This window comes from Mytilus edulis, chromosome 7, assembly GCF_963676685.1.
Source record: "Mytilus edulis chromosome 7, xbMytEdul2.2, whole genome shotgun sequence".
NCBI lineage: Eukaryota > Metazoa > Mollusca > Bivalvia > Mytilida > Mytilidae > Mytilus > Mytilus edulis.
The window spans coordinates 11,850,111-11,872,812 of NC_092350.1; the positions used below are offsets into that span (position 1 = coordinate 11,850,111).

Sequence of the window (22,702 nt, forward strand, 5' to 3'; positions counted from 1 at the left end):
ATATATTTTATTATCATATAGCATAGTGAGTAAGCAATCAGTGTAAAGTTCTTTATGTTATATATATCAGTATGTATGGTCGGATTATGTTTCTGTGTGTAAGAGAGAGTTGTTCCCCGTTTGCCAGTATTTTGTATTTATGTTTGTGACGTCAATCTTTGTCTGATTAAAATGTATAAATGGAAGCTGATGTGTTTTTATGTGTCCGTATGTTATCGCCTCCATCCATGCTACCAGAGCTATTCCCCTAGTCTGTAATATTTATTGCCATGTTTTAAATATATTGAATACCCCGTATGGAGGTGCTCTTAATTGCAGGATGCTTATACAGATAAGAAAAAAAAAATGTTTCGAATGAACAAAAAGAAAGTTTCCGAATATTCCTCCATAGACCATATTTCTAACTAATAAATATGCGTGAACCCCTAATAAGAAGATGTGGTTTCATTGCCAATGAGACAACTATCGACAGCAGACTCAATGACACAGAAATTACAATTATCCGCCGGTCAACGTACGGTCTTCAACAATGATTAAAATCCAAACCGCATAGCCGCTATAAAAGGCTGCGATGTAAAACATTTTAAACGAGAAAACTAGTGGCCTGATTCATGAACAAAATAATGAACGAAAAACAAATATTATATTCCACTAAATTACAGGTTCCTGACTTGGAAGGTGCACAAAAAAGTCATACATGTTATAATGTGGCGGGGTTAAAATAGTTTGAACATAACGAGTTCCTTAGCATAGTATGACAAGCAAGACCAACGTATCACATACTAACCTTATCACTGAAATGATATATACTAACGTTAACAAGGCCGGGATAAGGTACTGGTTCTTTATGTATCTCTAACAAATGTAAAATTCAAATAAGATAAATAAAGAAAAAAAAAAAAGAAAAGTATCACATACTTGTGTAAAGGTGCTCTGCTGGAAAACACCGTTTTCTTTACTCTTAACAACCACTAATTAATTTAGAGATCGACCTGTAGACATCTGAGATATTCTGTCAACAGTGGGTCCAGATATTGGTAAAAACAAACTATTTGTATTGCATTATTATTTATCAAAAAGAATGTTAATGTTTGTTGAAGCAAATGGTTCATAAAATGCACAACTTTAGTTTCATTTAAGTTTACATTCGTAAATTTGCAAAGAATTCAGCTGATGCCGTGTTGCTAACGGCCGTCTTAAACATGCAGTGATGCGAGAGTGTGTTTGTTCCATGTTTAAGCCTCACTGTGACTTTGAGATGAAGAACAGCAAAAAAAAAAAGCGCTGTTGCTTTGCTTTTTATGTTTTTTTTTATTGTGCATGTACCGTTTTGTGTCAAAGATGGATACCCCATTTATTTGTTTTTTTTCTAATCTATGAATCGTTTTCATAAAAAAAAAACAATGTCGTCATTGTATAAAAGTATACCAACTCTTTCACCATCAATGTCTACACCAACATCCAGATGTTTTACAACATCATTTAAGCTATTAATGAATATCAACAACACAGCCGATAGAACACAACCATGTTTTAAACCTGAATTAACGCTTAACCACTCTGTCATATTTTCATTAATGTTTAGTACAACATTCGTCATAATGGAATTATTGCTTTCAATGTACATATACACAAATCATCTAATTTTGTAAAACAGTAATTGTTCTATTTACAATATCATACAATTTTTAAAAATGTATAAAAGGTGTGAATGTCAATTTTCAAGTTTCAATAATTGAAGTCAATGTTATTAGATGGTCAATGGTTCTTTTTGCTATGTTATTCATCATAAATAACATATTTTTGATTTAACCGATACACTAACCTATCACTCAATATTTATTCTGCATGACTAATGACTCATGGATCTGAGGTTGAAGACTTATGAACTGGGATTAAAATACTTTTACCCCATACAGGAGATATTTCCTAAGCGCATTTACTATATCTTCAAACAATATTTCACTGACTAAAAAATCATCAGAGATATTAATATAAACAGTAGTGTCAATAGATTTATTTTTACAATTCAATAATTAGTTAAACTAGTTTTTCGTTTATTTCACACAATGTTTGTATCTGTACTGTTTGTTCCATCGTCTTGTGTCCCTTTCAATTTTACATACATCAGTCGTTCATCTTAAACGCGGTCTTTACTAATATTCTTCCGGACTCTTGAGGATCCCGTTGTTGGTCATCTAGAATTTATTCTTGACCGTAATACTATAACTGTGACTGTGACTGACGTTTTGCGGACCTTTTGATTGCTTTTATCGAACAATTTCCGGCTTTCCACATAAGGGTCCTAAATCAAAGCATGGATAATTCGGATTGTCCAGGAATATCTTATAAGTAGAAAAAAATCCTCGTAATTAGGAAAAGTCGCAGTGATCGAATTTGGAGTAATTAATTGTACGAAGTAATATTACAACAAAATGTATATACTTCTATATATATATATAAAATTAAATAAATATGAATATAAGACCTGTTTTGAACACAAAATAATCTGGTTAGCATTGCAATGGTTCAGGGTTGCATAATTACACTTTGAGATATGTACTTTACTTATTAGTAAAACATGTCTAATTTCAATTGATATACCTTTAAACTTCAAACGTGGATATTTGCGATCCACCTTTATTTAAAATGTATAACCTTGAGTAATCCTTGCTGAAACACATTGCTCTTGGATTCAGGAGATCGGAATTTCCTTTGATTTCTAACTGAATTTTACAACCATATGCAGATAACTTGTGTATTTTAATAGGTCCTCTATCTAAAATGTAAACATGACCTTCTTTATTTGGTGCAACACAAATCGGCGCTGCAACATCTTTCGATTGATGACAAAATACGTTGACAACTTTGTATCCATTCATTTCAATGCAACGCACATTATTTGAGCCATATTCCGTGAAATAAATTCTTTTGTTGAAATAAGACAAATTTCGCAACACACTGTCTGTTTCAATGTTTGTTATATATTTTCCTTCATGATCTAAAACAATTATTTTCATCTTGCCGCCAATAAGAATATATTCCTCCGTACAAACTAATGAACAATCGGCACTACCTTCAACCTCTTTCTTTGATAAACATGTTTGTTCGCGTATGTCTACAAATTGTATAATGTGATCACTTTGACAAGTCAATACTGCAGTATCCATGTCAGGAATAAGAGAAATATCTCTAGGTGGATATCGAAGTATTATTGACACCTCTGATTGTCGATTTTCAGCAACAACCAAAATTGCAGAATGAATTGCATCACAAACGAGTAATAAGCCATCTTTAGACACTACCATACTGCCAGGTGTTTTTGCACCCTTTATTTCCAAATCGCCTACGAAGGAAATTACAGCGGGACCTATTCGTATTTGCATATTGGTTTCGATTTGATTTTTGTCTGCAAATGTAGAATGCTTTCTTTTAACGATTTTCATGCGTTCAGCATCTGGATTTTCCTCATCACACTCCATATAAAAAATAGAGAGGCGGTTTATATCTTCCAACAAATGTTGTATCTTTGTATTTCTAGTGACTAAAGTTTGCTTTGAATAATTGATCAGAACAAAAAGAAGCTTATCTGAACCATTTTGTTTAAAAAATTCAAACATCCTTTTTTGTTCCTCTGTACTTGCTTCCAATGCTTTTGCCTCTGAAATGTAATTTTGTAGAGTTGATAAACATTTCGATTTCTTTTCCGTCAGCTCAGTGTTTAGTTTTGATAAACCTTCTTTCTCAACTGATTCGTTGCGAGTAATATTTTTTTCGATTTGGTGACAATCGTCTTCGATACTTTCGATATTACGCGACAGACGAACATTGATAGTCGTCACAACACCTATACCAAAATCAAGTTGATCTTCATAATCTCTATAAACCTGTGATTGTCCATATGACTTAGACACGACATCAATGTGTTCTGTTTTTGTGCATTTTGGTTGGTGAGCATCTCTGCATTCTAAGCAACAAAGTTTATCATGGTTAATGCAAAAATAATCTAGTCTCCGTTGAGTATGTTGTGTACAGAAAAATGACACAGCATAGTTCTTCGGAAGTTTTTGTATGTCAACAATACTATGACTACTCATAACTTGATGAATCTTATTGCACAGGAAACAAAGACTATTACCACAATCCAGACACCAGTACAGTCCCTCTATCAGTTTGTTAAGCACCGAACAGGGATAGCAGCGAGTGCTCTCCTAAAATATATCAAAGAGTTTGTATATATTCTCATTACATGGTGTTTAAACCCGTAGCTTACAATATTTTAGAAACATGTCTATACTTTACTATGACAAAGGTTTTAACGGTATAATAACTCCCTTTGCAGATTTGTGATGGTTTTGTCTAGAACACAACCGGTTGATAATAATCACTCGACATAAGTATTCAGTGGTTGTTGTTCGTTCGTGTCTGTATTTTTTTCTCTTAAGTTAATTGTTTAGAATTAGGCCAATCTTTTGAATTGTTTGACATTTTCATATCTCAGCCTTTTACGGTATGGAATGTTCTTATTATTGAATCACGTTCTGTGGCTATATCCACTTCATTTGAACTCTTGTCGATAGCTGTCTCACAGCCAATAAAACATCTCCATATTTTTATCTGTATTTTTACACAGTGATTTAAAAACAATGAAGAAATATCTTGACGTTTCTCTAGTGGACATATTGGTTATAGCAATGCCAACATAATCAGAAATGATCAAATGGTTTTTGCATCAGAGGAAAACATTTATTTAATGATTTCGTTTCAAACAGGGGCAAATATAACAGGCATATCAGGTCGAAAAATTGTAATTTAGTATGAGGGCAGCCGGAATTGTAACATGGTAGTTCTTACTGTAACAGCTCACAGTACTACTTGTGATAACTATTTCGGTCATCATTTTTGATAACTTGCAACTGTTAGTGTACTCCTAAATATCGCGTGTTTTAGAAGCTAAAACTACCTATCAAATCTTTTGTGTGACCATGTAGGTACACATCATACGATTTCCCACTCCAACAAGTCCATCGATAGATCGTCAAGATAAGTAACTGTTGTTTTATGCAGTTATTTAATTAATTTTCCTTATAAACCGCATCACATATTTATTTTAATGTAAATGTTTTGCAACTATTCATTAACTCGTTAAAGAGACTAGGCTTAAATTGAAGCCTGTTATATGGGAATGTTATCCCATTAACTGTGCTCGGATTGAAGGTAAAATCTATACGATTTGAATTTTACAATGAATGAACAGATCTTACACCACTTTTGATCTTCGCCTCAATCTTCGCCTCAATCTTCTTATCGTTGTTTTCTGTAAAAGAAGGTATATAAGAATCGATAATTGTAGCCAATGTTCAAATCTTGTAAATTCGTATTTAATAGACATCTTGAAGTAAAATAAATCAATGAGTCGATCAAGTTGCCTTTCATAATTTTTGATGGTTTTACAGGAGAAATTAATTAGATTAGAATGCAATTTCAAACGTTTGAGAGATGATAAAAGTCATTTATAAAACGTCAAGATATAAGTCAACGATCTTTCTACTACAGTCGGAAACCCGGTTGAAATAGAACAAAAGAATCGAAGCTCTTTGTTAGAGAAGGCGATAAATGCTTACAGCAATGTTTACTATAGTAACAAAAATTTTAAAAGTTAATAGAAACAAATAAAATGGCAATTTTCTTCTCAATAACGAAGTGTTTTATTTTAAAACACCATTTGCATAAGTTTTAAATTTATCTATTACATTGTTAAGCAGAACAATTAGATATCAAGTCGACGACATGGGTATCTATCAAGTTGGATGACGAAAATGCATAACCTCCGATTTAATATTTTTACCACGGACGGAGAACATATCAATCTATTAGTTCAGTAATTTTCGTGTCTGCCCTTCCATTATGTGACTCAAGAAAAAATTCCGAAAAATGGGTAACAATTATATCGAAAAAGTGAAAATCGAGTGCATCTTTTTATGTTTTTTTTTACTAAAAGTACTGGACGACAGTCATTCAAGTTGGATGATGAAAATGCATATCTTCGAAAAAAAAAAACATTTTTGGAGTATGATAACTAGGGTTTATAGTCTTCAACCACTAAAAAAATCTAGTCTGCCCTTCCACGAAATAATTAATTAGAATATTTTTAAATGTTTATGAATTTTCGAAAATTCCACCTGACAACCGATCAGACAATAGTTTTAAGTTTTAACTAATGCAGATAAGATCATTAACTGATGCTCATTAGCTAGTAGATACATTTGTCTTTTAAAATACAACTGACATTTAAGGATCGTAATGGTGCTATGTAGATAAATTTATCGGTTTTCAAGAGCAAAATTGGCAGCGCGTCATCCCTACAATGGCTTCCATTTTTACGATTGTGAAAATGAACTGGCGTAATGGGGAGATAATTTTGACGAAGTAGAATCCTGACTGTACTAGAATATGATTTACCAATTTGTTTCTGGTAAAAAAACGAGTACGGTTCCCTTACATAATTTCCTTCATTTTCATATTAATACCGTTGCCAAATACGGTAACTTGGTACAACGTGTAGCATTAAAGGCTTAACCGACCATACCTTTCCTATTACATATGCACAAAACGATGGGGACAATATCAAAGGACCAATTGAATACCATTAGTCAAATAAAACCGAAAAGACAAACACAACAACATAAAGGGACGTGCTCAAGTGCTCATGAGGTTTAGTTTGTTCTTCATTCACAACTGGCACATTGTGTTCCCTATTTTCAAAAACAATTCGGCGATATACTCGCAGTAGCTATAGGCATTATTACAATAGAAGAAAAGGGATATTGAGAGTGGAATAATATTAATGATACGTTGAACAATTACTAGGTCATTTGTGAAACAGATATGCCATCAAGGTCAACTTAATCATGAGTTGTCTGTAAAAGATGGTCCAACATTAGTTACTTGTCAATATGGTACCTGGGCATCCAATAGCATCCTGGGGTGTAGCAATCATCTACCCACAATGAGACAATTGAAATAAACTGAAGATTTCCTTTTTCGTAAATGTTAGTTCTCAAATGAATGTTTTTATGCGTCAGCCAAGAAATCAATGGACGTCATTAATTTAAGTAAAACGGAAAAGATACGATAAATTTGATTGATTGATTTTTGTTGTTTTAAAGCCACTTTTAAATACCACTTTTGAGGTATTTTGTGCGGCCAGTATTTATTGGTGAAGGAAGCCGGAGTGTCTGTAAAAACCGCACGAGCAGGGTTCGAACATACAACCTCGGTGTTGACTGGCTGATTATTACAGTAGTAACTACTTAGACCACTTGCCTATCGCGGCCCCTTATAGAAGATCAATACATTTACCAATTGAAAAATTTGTGCATTGAAGGGACAAAGGTCTTATATGCATGATTTATTAGTGGATTATTGGCACAATGTTTTGGAATTTTGGGTGTTCAACGCTCTTCAACTTTTGGCTTTAACTATTTTAATCTGAGCGTCACTGATTAGTCTAGTGTATTAAATAATTCTTGTAACTATTTACACCACTGGGTCGATGCAACTGCAGAGAATATTTCAAGCCCAGCAGTCAGCCTTTAGGTGTTGACATAATATCAATAATGTGGATATTTTTATAAATTTCCTGTTTACAAAACTTTTTTTCGAAAAACTAATGATTTTCTTATCCCAGGCATAGATTATCTTAGCCGTATTTGGCACAATTTTTTGGATTTTTTGGTCCTAAATGCTCTTCAACTTTGTACTGTTTTGGCTTTATAACTATTTTGATATGAGCGTCCCTGAGTCGTATGTATGCGAAATGCGCGTCTGGCGTATTAATTTACAATCTGGTACCTTTGATTACTATTTGAAATATATATAGCTAGCTGTCAGTAATTACTTGTACTCTTAGATCTGTACTTATTGTCTTTTTGTTGTTGGAATATACAAGTATCCGGCCACTCTTTTGTTAGCTGCATGTATTTCAATTTGTCTCAATCTGACAAGTTCGCAGGCAAGAACTTATTAAACGTGTTGTTTTCAATTTTTTACTTCACTGGTTCGATACCTCTGCTGGTGGAATATTAGTCCCGAGAGTATCATCAGCTCAGTAGTCAGTACTTTAGTACTTCAGTACTGACATGATTTAACAAACTTTACTAAAATTATCCGTTTATAAATTATTAAGAAACTAAGGTTACAACTCCCTCAGGCAAGGTTAACTTTAGATGAATTTTACTATTTATTTTTTTAGGTAAAGAACGTTCCTGATGAAGGTAAATCCAGAAAAGCGCTTCGGACGTAAGAAATTATTAAACGTGTTGTTTTCAATTTGTAAAGCCTTTTTCAACTGATTTTAATAGTTCGGTTTTTCTTGTTATACTGTTACACCACTATTTCAGATTAGGGGAGGGTAGGGATCCGGCTTACCAGTTTACCCCCACCACATTCTGTATGTATGTGCCTAGCATAAGTTAGGAGCCTGTAATTCAGTGTTGTCGTTTGTTGATGTGTTACATTTTTGTTTTTCGTTATTTTTTTTGTTAAAAAAAAAATTAAGACGTTAGTTTACTCGTTTGAATTGTTTTACTTTTGTCATTTTGGGCTTTTTATAGCCGACTATGCGGTATGGGCTTTCCTCGTTGTTAAAGGCCATACGGTGACCAATAATTGTTAATTGTTGTGTCAATTGTTCTCTTGTGGATCGAGTAGTCTTATTTACAATCATACCACATCTTCTTTTTAATATACCATTCATATAACATAGTCTTGTATGTTTTTGTTTTAGTTTTTTTGTTTATATGTTTTTTTTTTAGTTTAGTAAGACTTCCATTTTCACTGAACAATTACACAATTTACATTAGATCTCTGACCCACTTCCGCTCTTTGTCATATTTCCCATTTCCATTCTCATTTTCTAAAGATAGAATTAATAAAAAAACTTAGTTTTTCTTGCTAAACTCCAGAATGAAGTCTGCCCTGTAAGATTTAAGGGACAAACCAGACAGAAGAGGAGCAAACTTAATTAGCAAAGGCAAACCGATTTTTGTTAAAAATCAATTACTCTTTACGTAAACATGTGTATTAAAAAATTGAAGAGAATATTCATGAAAAGAGTCAATATTTCTTTTTTTTCTATTTTACAAGTGAGACGACGAAATTGCATTGTCCGTAAAGAAGGCAATTGCTTAATAAATGCTTATCATTTGTCCCACTACATAGGCATGTATATTTAAGAATTATAATGAATTTTTTTGTGCAAAGAAAGAGACTCATTGACGATTGCTATGATATAATCAAAACTCAATCGGAGAGTGTTTAACGCTTACACCTTGCATGATATACGTCTGACATTTTTGAACTAAAATTGTGTTTAGTTTTATTACAACAATGATCAGTGCACATTTTTGTTGTCGTGTGTGTACTTTGTAGACACAATTTAATTTTCTCTCATTGAATTGCTTTAATTATCATCATTTTATTCCAAAATTGTGTATCTGTCAATCGGAAATACTAGTGTTAGGCGTAGAACAATAAAGTTTTGATTTAACCGTAAAATTGTGAATATTGGGATTGAAGATTTTGAAGTTTAGTTGTCATGAATGCATGTCTGAATAAGTTTCAAGTTATAACATGACTAGCTAGACTATAATTGTACGAGGAGATATCAAGATAAGGTGCTCCGGAAGGGTAAGCAGATCCTGCTCCGCATGTGGCACCCGTCGTGTTGCTCATGTGATAACAAATCCGATAAATAGTCTAATACGGTAGGTCACATACTTGAAAGGAAAGGGGATTGTAGTTACGACGTAAGGAACATATCCGATATCATTTGTGAAACGGTTATTCCATAACGGTCAACCAACTCGTGATGGCGTCCGTAAAATTTACGGAGGGATGATTTCAACTTCACCATTGAAAATTTTGGTTTAATGACTTCCTTGTGAGCAGCAACCCTGTATCACGAAAATCATGATAGGAAATGCAAGCACGGGAATATCGTATCAATTGGGAGATATATACCACGTATGCAGGTGCTGCTGGAATGTTGCTACTTAGAAATGGAAAGTTCACAATTGGAAAGCTGAAATCATCTCTTTTATCGTAAAGTTATGTTTTCAATCGACCCTCATTGTCAATTCCATGATGTAAGTCAAGATATGAGGCCGACGTACCTGTATCTGTAGTATCCTTTATCTCTAGTTCGATGGGATAAATGCGTTCCCCATAGTCACCGAATTTTGAATTATTTAGTGAAAGAACATCATCTATATAGCGGAAAGTAGAGATAAAGGATATTGCTAACTTCATATCTTTCTTCCTAAGAAGTTTCTGCATGAAGTCAGCCTCATAATAATGGAGAAACAAGTCGGCAAGTAGAGGGGCACAGTTTGTTCCCATTGGAATGCCGATAGTCTGTTGAAAAACACGTCCTCCGAACGTAACAAATATGTTGTCAATCAAGAAATCAAGCATCTTGATAATATCAGTTTCAGAGAATTTTTTGTTTGAATCATAGTGATCCTTTATAAAGTAGGATTTATCCCTCCCTAAGACAAGATACTTGTATCTACGTTGGCCATTCTTTTTTATGAAGCAAAACAATACCAACTCTTTCAATTTGTCTTTTAGTATGGAATGTGTAAAGAGTAGAAAAGTCAAATTGTTTAATACTGTTACAAGATGAAAGAGAGTTAGATTGTATGTACTCTAAAAGATCTTTGGAATTTTTAAGTATCCACATCTGATTCACGCCACCTCTAGAATAGGCAGTTTCACAATAACTTTAAAGCCCGTCTTTGATTGCTGATAAAATACATGTTAATAATTTAGAAAGAGGTTTCGTGGAGCACTTGGAAAACCCAGCAATATACCGTTGTTTGTAAGGACACTTATGTAGTTTAGGTATCCAATACAGTGATGGAAGATCCAGTTCTTCATCTTTGGTTGAAATTCCAAAGGAACATAGAACAGACCTATGATTATCCAGGATTTCCTCTTTAGTAAGTGTCGTGAGGGTATAAGTTGAGTTTCCAAGTGAATTGTCAATACCTAATTCGTTTATCAAGCAGTTAATGTAATGAGTTTTACACACAAAAACAATGTTGTTTGGGGCTTTATCTGCGGGGACAACAACATATTTTTCATGAAGGTAGGATAAGTGTTTTGCAACATTTGGGTCTTTAAAGATTGACGTAGCATGGGCATTGATAGACCCATTCAGTTTCTTAATTCTGATTTGTATCACCGACCTTACTGCCTTAATCCATTCAGAAAGAGTGTCTACATTTTCCGTCTAGCGCTTAGCCCAATGCCTTGCATAAACCTTGACTGAATCCATCAAAATTTAAAGTTGTATTTCTAATTGATGGATTTAGGCTCACGATATTTCAGACCTTTCGATAACACATTTCGTAGAGAAGTGTTATTAACAATGTCGAGGTCATCGGTAATATCGTGGCCATCAGGATTATATGTGAATTGGGAACTAGCACAAGTACAATCAGGAGGTATAGACTTGAAGTCGTCAAAATCAAGATCCTGCAAAACGTGTTTGTAATTAAAAATTTTAGTTGCAATTTTAGTGTGCAAATGACGTTTTTATAGTACGATGAATTGAAGTTTGTCTCCTTAGGCATTATAAAGCTTGTATGTGAGGAGTCCTGGCAAGGTTTTACTTTGAATTATCTAATACTATCGTATCTACTATGGCGATAGTAATAACTTCAGATTCAAAAAGAAAAAAAAACTTATTGATCCTGTCGAATTGAAAAATGTCTGAAACAGATGATTCTTTCGTTTTCTCTTGCTACCGGAGAAAATAATGTGAGGTGTTTCAAATTTGAAACGATTAAAGCTGTTACTCCTTCCATCAAGTATACATGAATTAAATTCACATGGATTTGAATTTCACAATTTTTTAGTCGGCATTTTGTTTCAAAGTATGACAAAGCCTTAAACGATGGAGGTTTTACAATTATTGGTCTACGCATTATTAGATCACAAAATAAAATAACTATTCATGATTTTACATTACCCGCTTCTAAATGTTGTAAATATGATTCCTTCGTCATTGTTCCCTGGTTTTGACAACCTTGAAAAATAAATTTATAATGACGATAATAGAAATACCAACAAACATATAAGGTACAAACAGAAAGGAGTAGGTTCAGTAAGACCCCTTTTTGGCCCCACAATTAAGCAGTTTTGCAAAATTGTGAAAATGTAATCTTTTAGCTATTTTTTGGAAAGTAGAATGCCTCTGCTACATAAATATGTGCTGTTTTTGACAATACAATGCACATATATCGTGTACTAGCATCATAAAGTCATGCTAAATTACTGAAATCTTCACAGTTATAGCATTTTAGTTAAATTTTAGACGGTTTCCGTCTTAAATGAAAGTGGCCGCATTCGTGTTCATTCATAATATTGAAATGTAAGTTGTATTTGATGATAATACATAACATATATAAAGGTTGAGGATGAACACGGATGCGGCCACTTTCATTTTTGACGAAAACCATCTGAAAAGTTACGTTCTTTTGGCATATTTGATAGATTTTTCATATTTAAGCTTCAATCGGAGCGTTTTTAATGAATGAATCAGTTAAAACCTTTAGCATAAACTAATAGAATCAATTAAAATAGACACTTTAGTGTTTAAAAAGTGTCCTAAATATCTCGTTATATGAAACTGAAATTTGGGGCCAAAATCGGCCCTTACCGGACCTACTCCTTTATAAAGTAACTTCTTACGCCATATTAGAGAATGTAGCTAGTGCACTATTTTTACATGATGGTGACTTTAAAAACCAAATTAAATAATGCCGTAGTAAGCTGTTCAGTTTATATTAGCTAATATGAAAATTAGAACTATTATCATTTTATATTACATAGTCCTTACGTCATGAAACATCGTCGAAAACAATGTCGCCAAGGTTACCAATTTCAATTGCCAGAGAAGGGGCAAGAAAGAAAACATAAGCCAACATTACGTGTTTTTATTGTAATTTCTAGATGATCATTTTAGTCTATTGCTAGTCTAAATAATATTGATTGAAGGATCGAAAGAATTTCGGTGGAAACTGGGTCGAAAAACAAAATTTTTGCGTGAACTTCGATAAATCGTCTGTTGTACTTCACGGAAAAAGTAAAATAAAAAAAATACTGAACTCCGAGGAATATTTAAAACGGAAAGTCCCTAATCAAATGGCAAAGTCAAAAGCTCAAACACATTAATGGAATTGGATAACAACTGTCCCACACTTGGTACATGCATTTTCTGATGCCAAAAAAAAGTGGTTTAAACCTGGGTTAATAGCTAGTAAAACCTCTTACTTGGACGACAGTCGCATCAAATTCCATTATATTGATATTGATGTATAATCACTATAAAATAAACAAATGTGTAAAAAAAGCACAAACAGGCATATAGATAAAGCACATTAGCAAAAGGATGTCAATAAAACTAGTCGGAGCAAAATAAATCTTTACTTTTGTTACTTTAAGCATCAGGTTTTAAACATTTTATTCTAATTTGCTTTGCGGCCTTAAAGCGTCGCAAATAGAAATGACGCGTAAGTATTAATGTTCAAATGCATTACCTTGTTCGGAAAAGCACATTGTTTCATCGATCTATGTAGTGCTTCTGAAGTTAAGCAATGAGTTTAGAGTAATTGCATTAAGTTAACGAATTTCATTTTGTAAGAAAGACTGGCACATAATCAACATTGAATAAATAAAAAGAACATTTTTGCCATGTAAAATGTTTGATGTGTTTTAGCTTTTTATTTTGCCATTTGATAAGGGACTCTCCGTTTTGAATTTTCCTCGGAGTTCCGTATTTTTTTATGATTTTACTTTTTTTGGTATATAATTTTTACCACTCTTAGTGTATTTTGGTCTTTATGCCAAGCATATGGTCAAACAATAAAACAAGATAATCCTTTTTATTGAGCCTATTTTCAAAGACTTTATTTGATATATCCTATCAGGGGCGCCTGCTCTAACAGGAACATCAGTTAGACTTGCTTTTTTTCAGCATGGTAAGAGTTTTTTTCTTCAGAAATTTTCCTGCAAACTATACTCTTTACGTATAATTTCCCACGCTTTGTAGTATAGGGAGAACTATTGTAAATACGGTACTAGCGGAGTAGTTTTATAAGATTACGTCACTAGTTATAAGACAATTGACTTACTTAATAGCGGATTTCTTTTCCCTGAGATTATCACTTTCGAGCCCGCCGCAGACAGGGCAAAAGTTAAAGTTCCATTCATATTAGACATGTTCACCATAAGCCGATACCGAAACCGAAACCTTTACCGTAACCGAAAATAGTAGTGAGGTATATTATTTATGTTTATAATGTTAATTAACTCAATATTATTGGTTGAAATTTGAATTCACTAGATGAAGTAATACATCAAAAGTATGAATTATTCGAAATACTAAGGATTTTCTTAATCCAGGCATATTGCATATCGGATGTGTACGGATTGATAGTTTAGTCTTAAATGCATGATTTTTTTATTAGTTGTTACATTTTGTAGCGGGTTTGAACTAACTGTCAGATAACTGCGAGTACTCTCAGATCTGATCCTAGTGTCTTTTTGCTGTCAGGATGTACAAGTGCCCGGCCACGTCCACTTGTATTTTTGTCCATCTGATGAGTTAAGCCTTTTTTTTTTTATAGTTCGTTCTTATGTTGTACTGTTATACCACTGTCCCAGGTTAGGGGGAGGGTTGGGATCCCGCTAACATGTTTAACCCAGCCACATTATTTATGTATGTGCCTGTACCAAGTCAGGATCCTGTAATTAAGTGGTTGTCGTTTGTTGATGTGTTACATATTTGTTTTTCGTTCATTTTTTTTAATTTAAATAAGGCCTTTTATAGCTGACTCTGCGGTATGGGCTTTGCTCATTGTTGAAGGCCGTATGGTGACCTATAGTTGTTTTAACATGTCTGTGTCATTTTGGTCTCTTGTAGACAGTTGGCTCATTGGCAATTATACCACATCTTCTTTTTTATATATACATTACTTTAGCCGTATTTGGTACAACTTTTTGGAATTTTGGGTCATCAATGCCCTTCAACTTTATACTTGTTTGCCTATTTTACTATTTAATCTGAGCGTCACTGATGGGTCTTTGAAAGACGAAACGCGGATCTGGGGTATCAAATTATAAGCATGGTACATTTGATAACTATGTATTTCAGTTCATCAATTCACATGAATGTATAAAAAAGCAAACTTAAATTCAACCATTTTTTAATACAGTAATGCAAGCTTAAGAATTATACAATTTAAGATGTTGATGCAGTTAATTAATGATGTACATACATCATAAAGCAGTTATCGCCGTATGGAAAGAGCTGCACATAGTTCTACAATAGGTGCAATATCGTTCCGATCATGTTTATAAAGAGAACCTATTATTTTAAAAAAATTCATTCCTCTAATGGAATGTTCTACTCTTCTTGCACACATCTTTTCATTGAACATTTGTGTTGATCACGGATTTTTGCATTTTGATTGTGTAGCTGCCTTTTAGTATATGCTGTTGCAATATGATGTTCAGATGGATACATGGTATCGCAAAGGAAGTCACAATCATGGCGAAACGGAAATATCTTGTGTGAATCGATTGCATCCATCAATGCGTCAGTCATTGCGTCATTGTTATGCCATAGGAAATCAGATATGATGTTTCTTATTTTCTTTCCTTTTTCTTTGACTTGCGTATTAATACAGTGTATATGACAAACTCCAGTATGAAAGAATGCTTGTTGGTCGATTTATTCTTTGGAAGGAGCCATAGATAGATCCAAATACCTCTTTCAATTATGGCCAATTACCCTTTAGCTGAAGGCCATGTTATCATTAATCTGGATGCGTGATGAATAATTTGATGGGTATCTTGATGAATTAAAATTTTGCTAACACCAAACATCAAAGCCATTTGTTCAAATGTAGGATAACATCTTAACCAAATCAAAACCATTTAAGTTTATTTTTGCTAGCTTTTACGTACCGCTCCTTTATTTCTCAGTTTTATTCTCTTATTTTATATGGTTTTTTTTATTAAATTTCTATCCACATTTTAATTATTTATAACTTGCGTTAGTATATTCAAAATTGAATACTCGTTGTATTTCTCTTTTCTTTTTTGATAGATTAATGTTAATTGTTGAATTGAAGTATTACTCCATCTAGTGTATTCAAATTTCACAAAATAAAATTGAGGAACAGGGTTGAATTAAGTCATTATAAACATTTACTATTTACCTCACTACTATTTTTGGTTTCTGTATTGGTTTCGGTTTCGGTATCGGCTTATGGTGAACATGTCTATTATGAATATACTTTAATTCATGAATTTATGTGTTTTCAAAACAATACACGTCCGAGTATGTCTCGTGATTCGACTTGTCGCATTGGGTCGGAATCAAGTTTCCAGCTTAAAATATAAAATAACGATTAATAATTTTACATTACCCGCTTCTAAATTGTGTAAATAGGATTCCTTCGTCATTGTTCCCTGGGTTTGACAACCTTGAAATAAAAAAAAATCTTGATAATGATGATAATAAAAATACCAACAAAACATATAAGGTTCTCTTGTAACAACCGTCATTCTGTATTACACTTCACTACATAATACTTGTCTCATGTACTTCATCCCATGATAATGTATGCCTTTTATAAAACCTTTACTGCGAAAGTAGATAGAATACAAAACTCATAATTAAAGTGCAAAGCTACACGACAACGCCGCTGCTATGTTTATTAAATATGTTACACACGAACATTTATAAACACACATATATATATATATATATATATATTGTATACACAACTATATACTTCACACAATATGATAAAAAAAAACAACCCTCCAGTTCTATCAATCCTATATATTTTATAAATAATTAAAAAAGGGGGGACTTATTGAATAAATTAAAATTTACCAAGTGTGTAAAAAGGTCGGGATCACTACCTTATATGGATATGCATAAATTAGTATACTTTTGTACTCGCACATGTAATTGTTTATTTACGTATGACGCAAATATTTTTTTCCTGGTTTTTTGACCAATCAACTAAATGAGTAACAATGCATGATGGAGTACTACGTGTTTACAATCATCCGAGAACACGTGTTATTTACTGAAACACAACACTTTTTTTCCTGAATGTGGGATTCTCAATTTCGCTTAGATTTTCTTTTTGTGTATCCCTATTTATAGTCCGTGATATAAAGTATTCGTTCCATGCTCAGATTAACGAAGAGTTGTTTCTTTGCGGAGAAACCAGTGTTTGAATTTAGTCAAAATTTAGCCTTGATATGATTGATGATTACACGAAGATTTCAGATATTCGTCCACAATACAGCAACGGAACAACAGTGACAAACACTATTGTCCATAAGTTAAACTTTCATTGAGAGAGTTAGAAAAATATGGCATCGTAAAAAAGAGGAAAACTTAGAGTGTGTCTATTATCTATTATATTAAAATTTCTAAACTTTAAACAAAATTGATGTTATACATTTTTTGAATTGGGGTCGGGTATGTATTCATTTGTTTGTCTTTAAATAACTAAACACGTGTAATCATCAATCGGGCCTATTAATGACTGACTATATGGTATGGGTTTTTCTCATTATTGAATGTCTTCGGGTTGCCTATATAAGTGCTAACACCCACTTTATTTGAACTTTAGTTGATAGTTGTCTCATTTGCAATCATACCACACCTCCTTGTTTTTTTTTTTTTTTAAACACCTTTTAGAAAGATTAGTTTTCCATTATCTTGAAAAGAGATATCTACTATACATAACACTGTGTGATATTTTTATAATTAGAAATTGACAAAATATGTATTACATATCAGATCTCAAGTTTCATCAAAACTGTTGAGGGCATTTCCTAATTCTTGTCTGACAATGTTAACAAATTCAATTAGTATTGCTTTTTTGGCATATTTCAGTTTTTTTTACCTTTTTTTCTAATTCAAACAGTTCCCTTTGTTCTGGGGGCAATAAAGCAATATTTTCATTAATCAAAGCCAGCAGCTGTGGTTTTGTTTTGTTTTCATCTTTGCAAATTTCGTTTTCTTCTAAAGCAGATATTGGTATTTTTGAAATTTTTAATGGACTTGGATATTTGCCGATCTTTTAAAATTATTTATGATGTTATCCATATTATTGTACGACAAGGACGTGACATTTGATATATTTTGTGAACATTGTAGCATTGGGTCTAAACCTATGATGTTCCTCTCATTTATTGGATATAGGTATTTTGTTTTTCTCAATTCTGCTCGAAATATGTCCCTTTCGGATTTAAATTCCTGTATTTGTCTCGGTTGCCTCATGTGTTCAATTCTTCCAAGTAAAGAGTTAATGTTCCCCGTCAAAATTTCCAGCGTATCATAATTCTACGTTACGGTTTCCCATTTGATACTGTTAGCTTCACCAGAGATATTGTTTTAATGTGCCGATTGTTTTCCTCTAAAATGAAATCTTAACCCTGATAAGCATCGATCTGACCACTACGGGAAAACGACTCGTGTTTATTCAGACAATTTAGAATTTCTGGTGGCATGAGGAATCTTTCGCAAAGTCCAAAACTATCAATCAACATGTATTTTGTGTGGTGTCTCCCATACCAAATTTGACGAAATATCTTGCGAGCCCTTTCTATAAGAACACAATTATTCTCTCTCACACCTTTTCGGAACATGCATATGGATTCTAAACATGGTAACATTGGATTACAAATGAAAAGTAAAGTATTGTCATTATTATCCTTCAGCCATTGGACAAAACCATTGACATTTTCCGCAACGCAACTTTGTTGTTGTGTTTCTAAAACTATATACCAATTCCGTCCAGACTGATTACCTAAATTTTAATAAATTAATTAAATAAGCGTGGAAAAGCTTGAAATTACGTATTATTTCAGTGCCATGTTCTTTGTGTTTTTCGAAGCAGCATTGTTTTTGAAATAGCATTATACTTATACAAGATACAAAAAGTCCAATCGCATATATATATCGATATATAGATAAACGTGTAATCTATTCCTTTAAACCGTAATGACAGGTTTAAAAGAGCTCAAATGATTTTTATACTGGACAGTGGTCACTCGATTTGAAATTTCACTGTTTCACTTGCAATTAATGCACAGGTACAATGCATAACAATGACCATAACCTGTTCAACTACATTTTACAAGGCAAAAAAGAAAGTTGAATCGTGAAGTCAAAAAACAATATTTTTCTAATCTGAGCATGCAAATTGAAGATTATGTTATATATTTTACATTAAACATATTCGGAGAACAAAAACATGTATTTTGAGAGTCCCAGACACTATATAATTTGACAGTTTTCCCATCTATTCCACGTGTTTTAGAGTAATAGTAAACACGTAGTAGCCCACAATGCATTGTAGTTCATTGAGTCGATTGGTCAGTTTTTTTCAAGGTTATGTTTACGATCTATTTAGGAAATTAGTATGTAAATATATTCTGACGTCAGGAAATCTAAAGTTTTCGACCTGTTAAAAAGAGGACCAATCGCTTTGGCGCTGATGTGCTGAATGACCGAAACCCCCGTTCGGCGGCAAACTGACCACACGATAGGTACGACACCTATATACATCATGAAAATATACTACGTTCAATCGTATGCAATTATATTAATATTTTTTTTTATTAAATATCTTCTAACAGCGAAATATAACCGCGCGTATTGATACGTAAAATAAAAGTTTTGATACCTCAGCCTGACTCGTACAACAAATTATTTGACTGCATCAACCTAAACTGACCATATTTGCACTTATTCATGTAAATCTATATATCTGCATACTAATTCAGTAATGTTTAAGTCAGGATGTACTGTATAAAACAAATGACAGCAATATTGAAACAAATTGCCTACAAAATTTTCTTCGCTTTTATTCAAAATAATGTTTCCCAACAAAATTTAAGTAGTTTTGATACTTCAGACTGACTTCTGTACCAAATTATTTGACCGCATCAACTTTAACTGACCATATTTGCACTTATTATTGTAAATCTTTATAGCAGTATAGAAAATCAGCCATGTTTCTAATGTCAGGATTAAATGTACAAATTACAGCAATATTGGAATATATTGACCACAAAGTTATGTCTGCATAAATTAAGGGTGCCTCCCTTTGTTTAAAATATTTATACGTAACAAAATTTCAGAAGTTTTGATACCTCAGGCTGATATGTATAGTAACATTATTTGATTGCATCAACCAAAACTGACCATATTTGCGCTTAATATTGTTAATCTATATAGCAGCATAGTAAATCAGCCATATTTTAAAACTAATGTCAGTATTAAATGTATAATACAATTGACAGCAATATTTGAGTACAATAACTACAAAATTGTGTCTGATTAAATAAGGGTGTCAGCATGTTCTCCCTTTATTCAATATATTGATACGTAACAAAATTTCAGTAGTTTTGATACTTCAAGCTGACATGTACAATAAAATAATTTGACCTCATCAACCAAAACTGACCATATTTGCACTTCATTATGGAAATCTATATACCCACATAGTAAATCAGCCATATTTGTATGTCAGGATTGAATGTATAATACAGTTGATAGCAATATTGAAACAGAATTACTACAAATATTTGTACGCATACATTTCGGGAGCCAGCATGTCCTCCTTTTATTCAATATATTTCTATGCAACAAAATTTCAGTAGTTTTTTTTATACCTTAGACTGACTTCTTCAACACAACTATTGACCGCATCAACTAAAACTGACCATAAATGCACTTTATTTTGTAAATCTATATTGCCGCATAGTAAATTTTTAATGTCAGGATTCAATGTATAATACAGATGACAGCAACATTGAAACACAATAACTACAAATTTTTGTTCGCATAAATTTAGGGTGCCAGGATGTCCTCCTTTTATTCTATATATTGATACGTAACCAAATTTCAGTAGTTTTGATACCTCAGGTAGACTTTTATAGCAAAATTCTTTGACTGCATCAACCTTAACTGACACATTTGCACTTTATCATGTAAATCTATATATCTGCATAAATGCATAATAATTCAGTAGTATTAATGTCAGGATTCAATGTATAAAACAAATGACAGAAATATTTAAACACAATATAAAAAAAAAATTTCCACATAAATTTAGGGTGCCAGCATGTCCTCCTTTTGTTCAAAGTATTGATACGTAAGAAAGTTTCAGTAGTTTTGATAACTTAAGCAGACTCCACCATTCAAAATCGTCTTGGAAAATGTTAAGGTCAGGATTATTACAGTGCGATCACTAAAAAGGTAGGTCAGAAGTGGTTTTTCTTTTGACGATTTATGAATTGAATGTGAAAAACTATATCTCGAGTGAACGCGATTGATAGTTTAGATTATTTTTACCGATAACCCCTACGAATTTCAGCTGACGGCGACTATAAGTGAAAAACAGTTTTATTCAAAATTATTTCCAAATGCTCTGTGCTTTGAATGTAACACTTATTAAAATGTCTTTATTAGGATGTATGAAATTAAAGAGTTATCCTCTTAACGAATATACTTTAGAAATCGTGTTTAGAAAAGGGTTGATTATTATATTAGTCTACCGAAACAGTTTTCTGGGAAAATTGGGTTAAGTCAGCTAGGGTCGTATTTAACCTCATTACGACCACACTTGTTATTAACGCAAATTTTGTTTAAAGGTTAAATAATTGATAGAAATATTAACGTGAACATTCCCTGAGGTATAAAGGTAATTGAAAGTCGTTAACTAAGTGTTTTTTTCCCAACAGTCGTCGCTGCACTTTGTAATGGTTGTTTTGTCAATTCTCTTGGAACCCGTGTCTCAGTACCGTTCTTCTTATTCCGATTTTGATGTTTCCCTTTTCATGATACATCTGATATATATATAACCACACTGTTACGGAGCAATATAGATATTGATAAAAGTTAAACGTTCAAAGTTTACTGATGTCGCTTTGGTATGATGAAATTTTCAAAACACAATATAATGTATGGCGATAGCATCAGTACAATCACGTGACAATTTAATGTCGGATGATCTATTGATTAGGTATCGGTGTTTGCGGTATCTTATTCATGTAATTCAAAACCTATAATGGTTTCAACTATATAATAATCTTGATAATTATTTAAAGGTTATGTCCTTCATCATCGTTTATAAAAGTGAACCGAAGTCACCCTGTATATGCTGTAAGTATTTAAGAAAACATATTAAAATTAAAACAAATGTCATACAAATGTTATTTTTCAAATGTTACCGTTAAAAACGAAAGACAAACGTCCCATGAATAATGCAAGATACTAAGCCTCTTACCCAAATAAAGTCTATCGTCGTTTGTCATCGATGTATAAGTAGTAATCAAACAAACTGGAACTGTGAAAAAAGTGTTTAAAATGTATCATTACAGTGAGTAGCTAAGTTAAAACAATCGAACATACAATTAAATATTTGAATTAGAAAGCTACTTTTATTAGACCTAGATTTTCGAATTCATAAATATGAGAAATGATCAGAAAGGACCTGATCCATGTAGTTTGAACGTCAACGTACTCGTTCGACAACTCTTGTTTAATTATGGTAACTTTTTACGCCATTCGTAAACAGATTATTTGTCGGTT

At 32.7% G+C, this 22,702-nt stretch overlaps 1 protein-coding gene across 1 annotated transcript; it reads right to left on the reverse strand.

Annotated features, from left to right (window-relative positions):
• Nucleotides 1-1,245: 1,245 nt before the first annotated feature.
• LOC139529948 (uncharacterized) lies at nt 1,246-22,454 on the reverse strand. Its single transcript, XM_071325948.1, has 5 exons — nt 22,398-22,454; nt 16,503-16,559; nt 12,038-12,094; nt 5,265-5,317; nt 1,246-4,211 (listed from the first exon to the last, which is right to left on the reverse strand). Exons 1-5 carry the CDS (start codon nt 22,423-22,425, stop codon nt 2,607-2,609), a joined length of 1,800 nt encoding a protein of 599 aa, XP_071182049.1. The 5' UTR covers nt 22,426-22,454; the 3' UTR covers nt 1,246-2,606.
• Nucleotides 22,455-22,702: the final 248 nt, after the last annotated feature.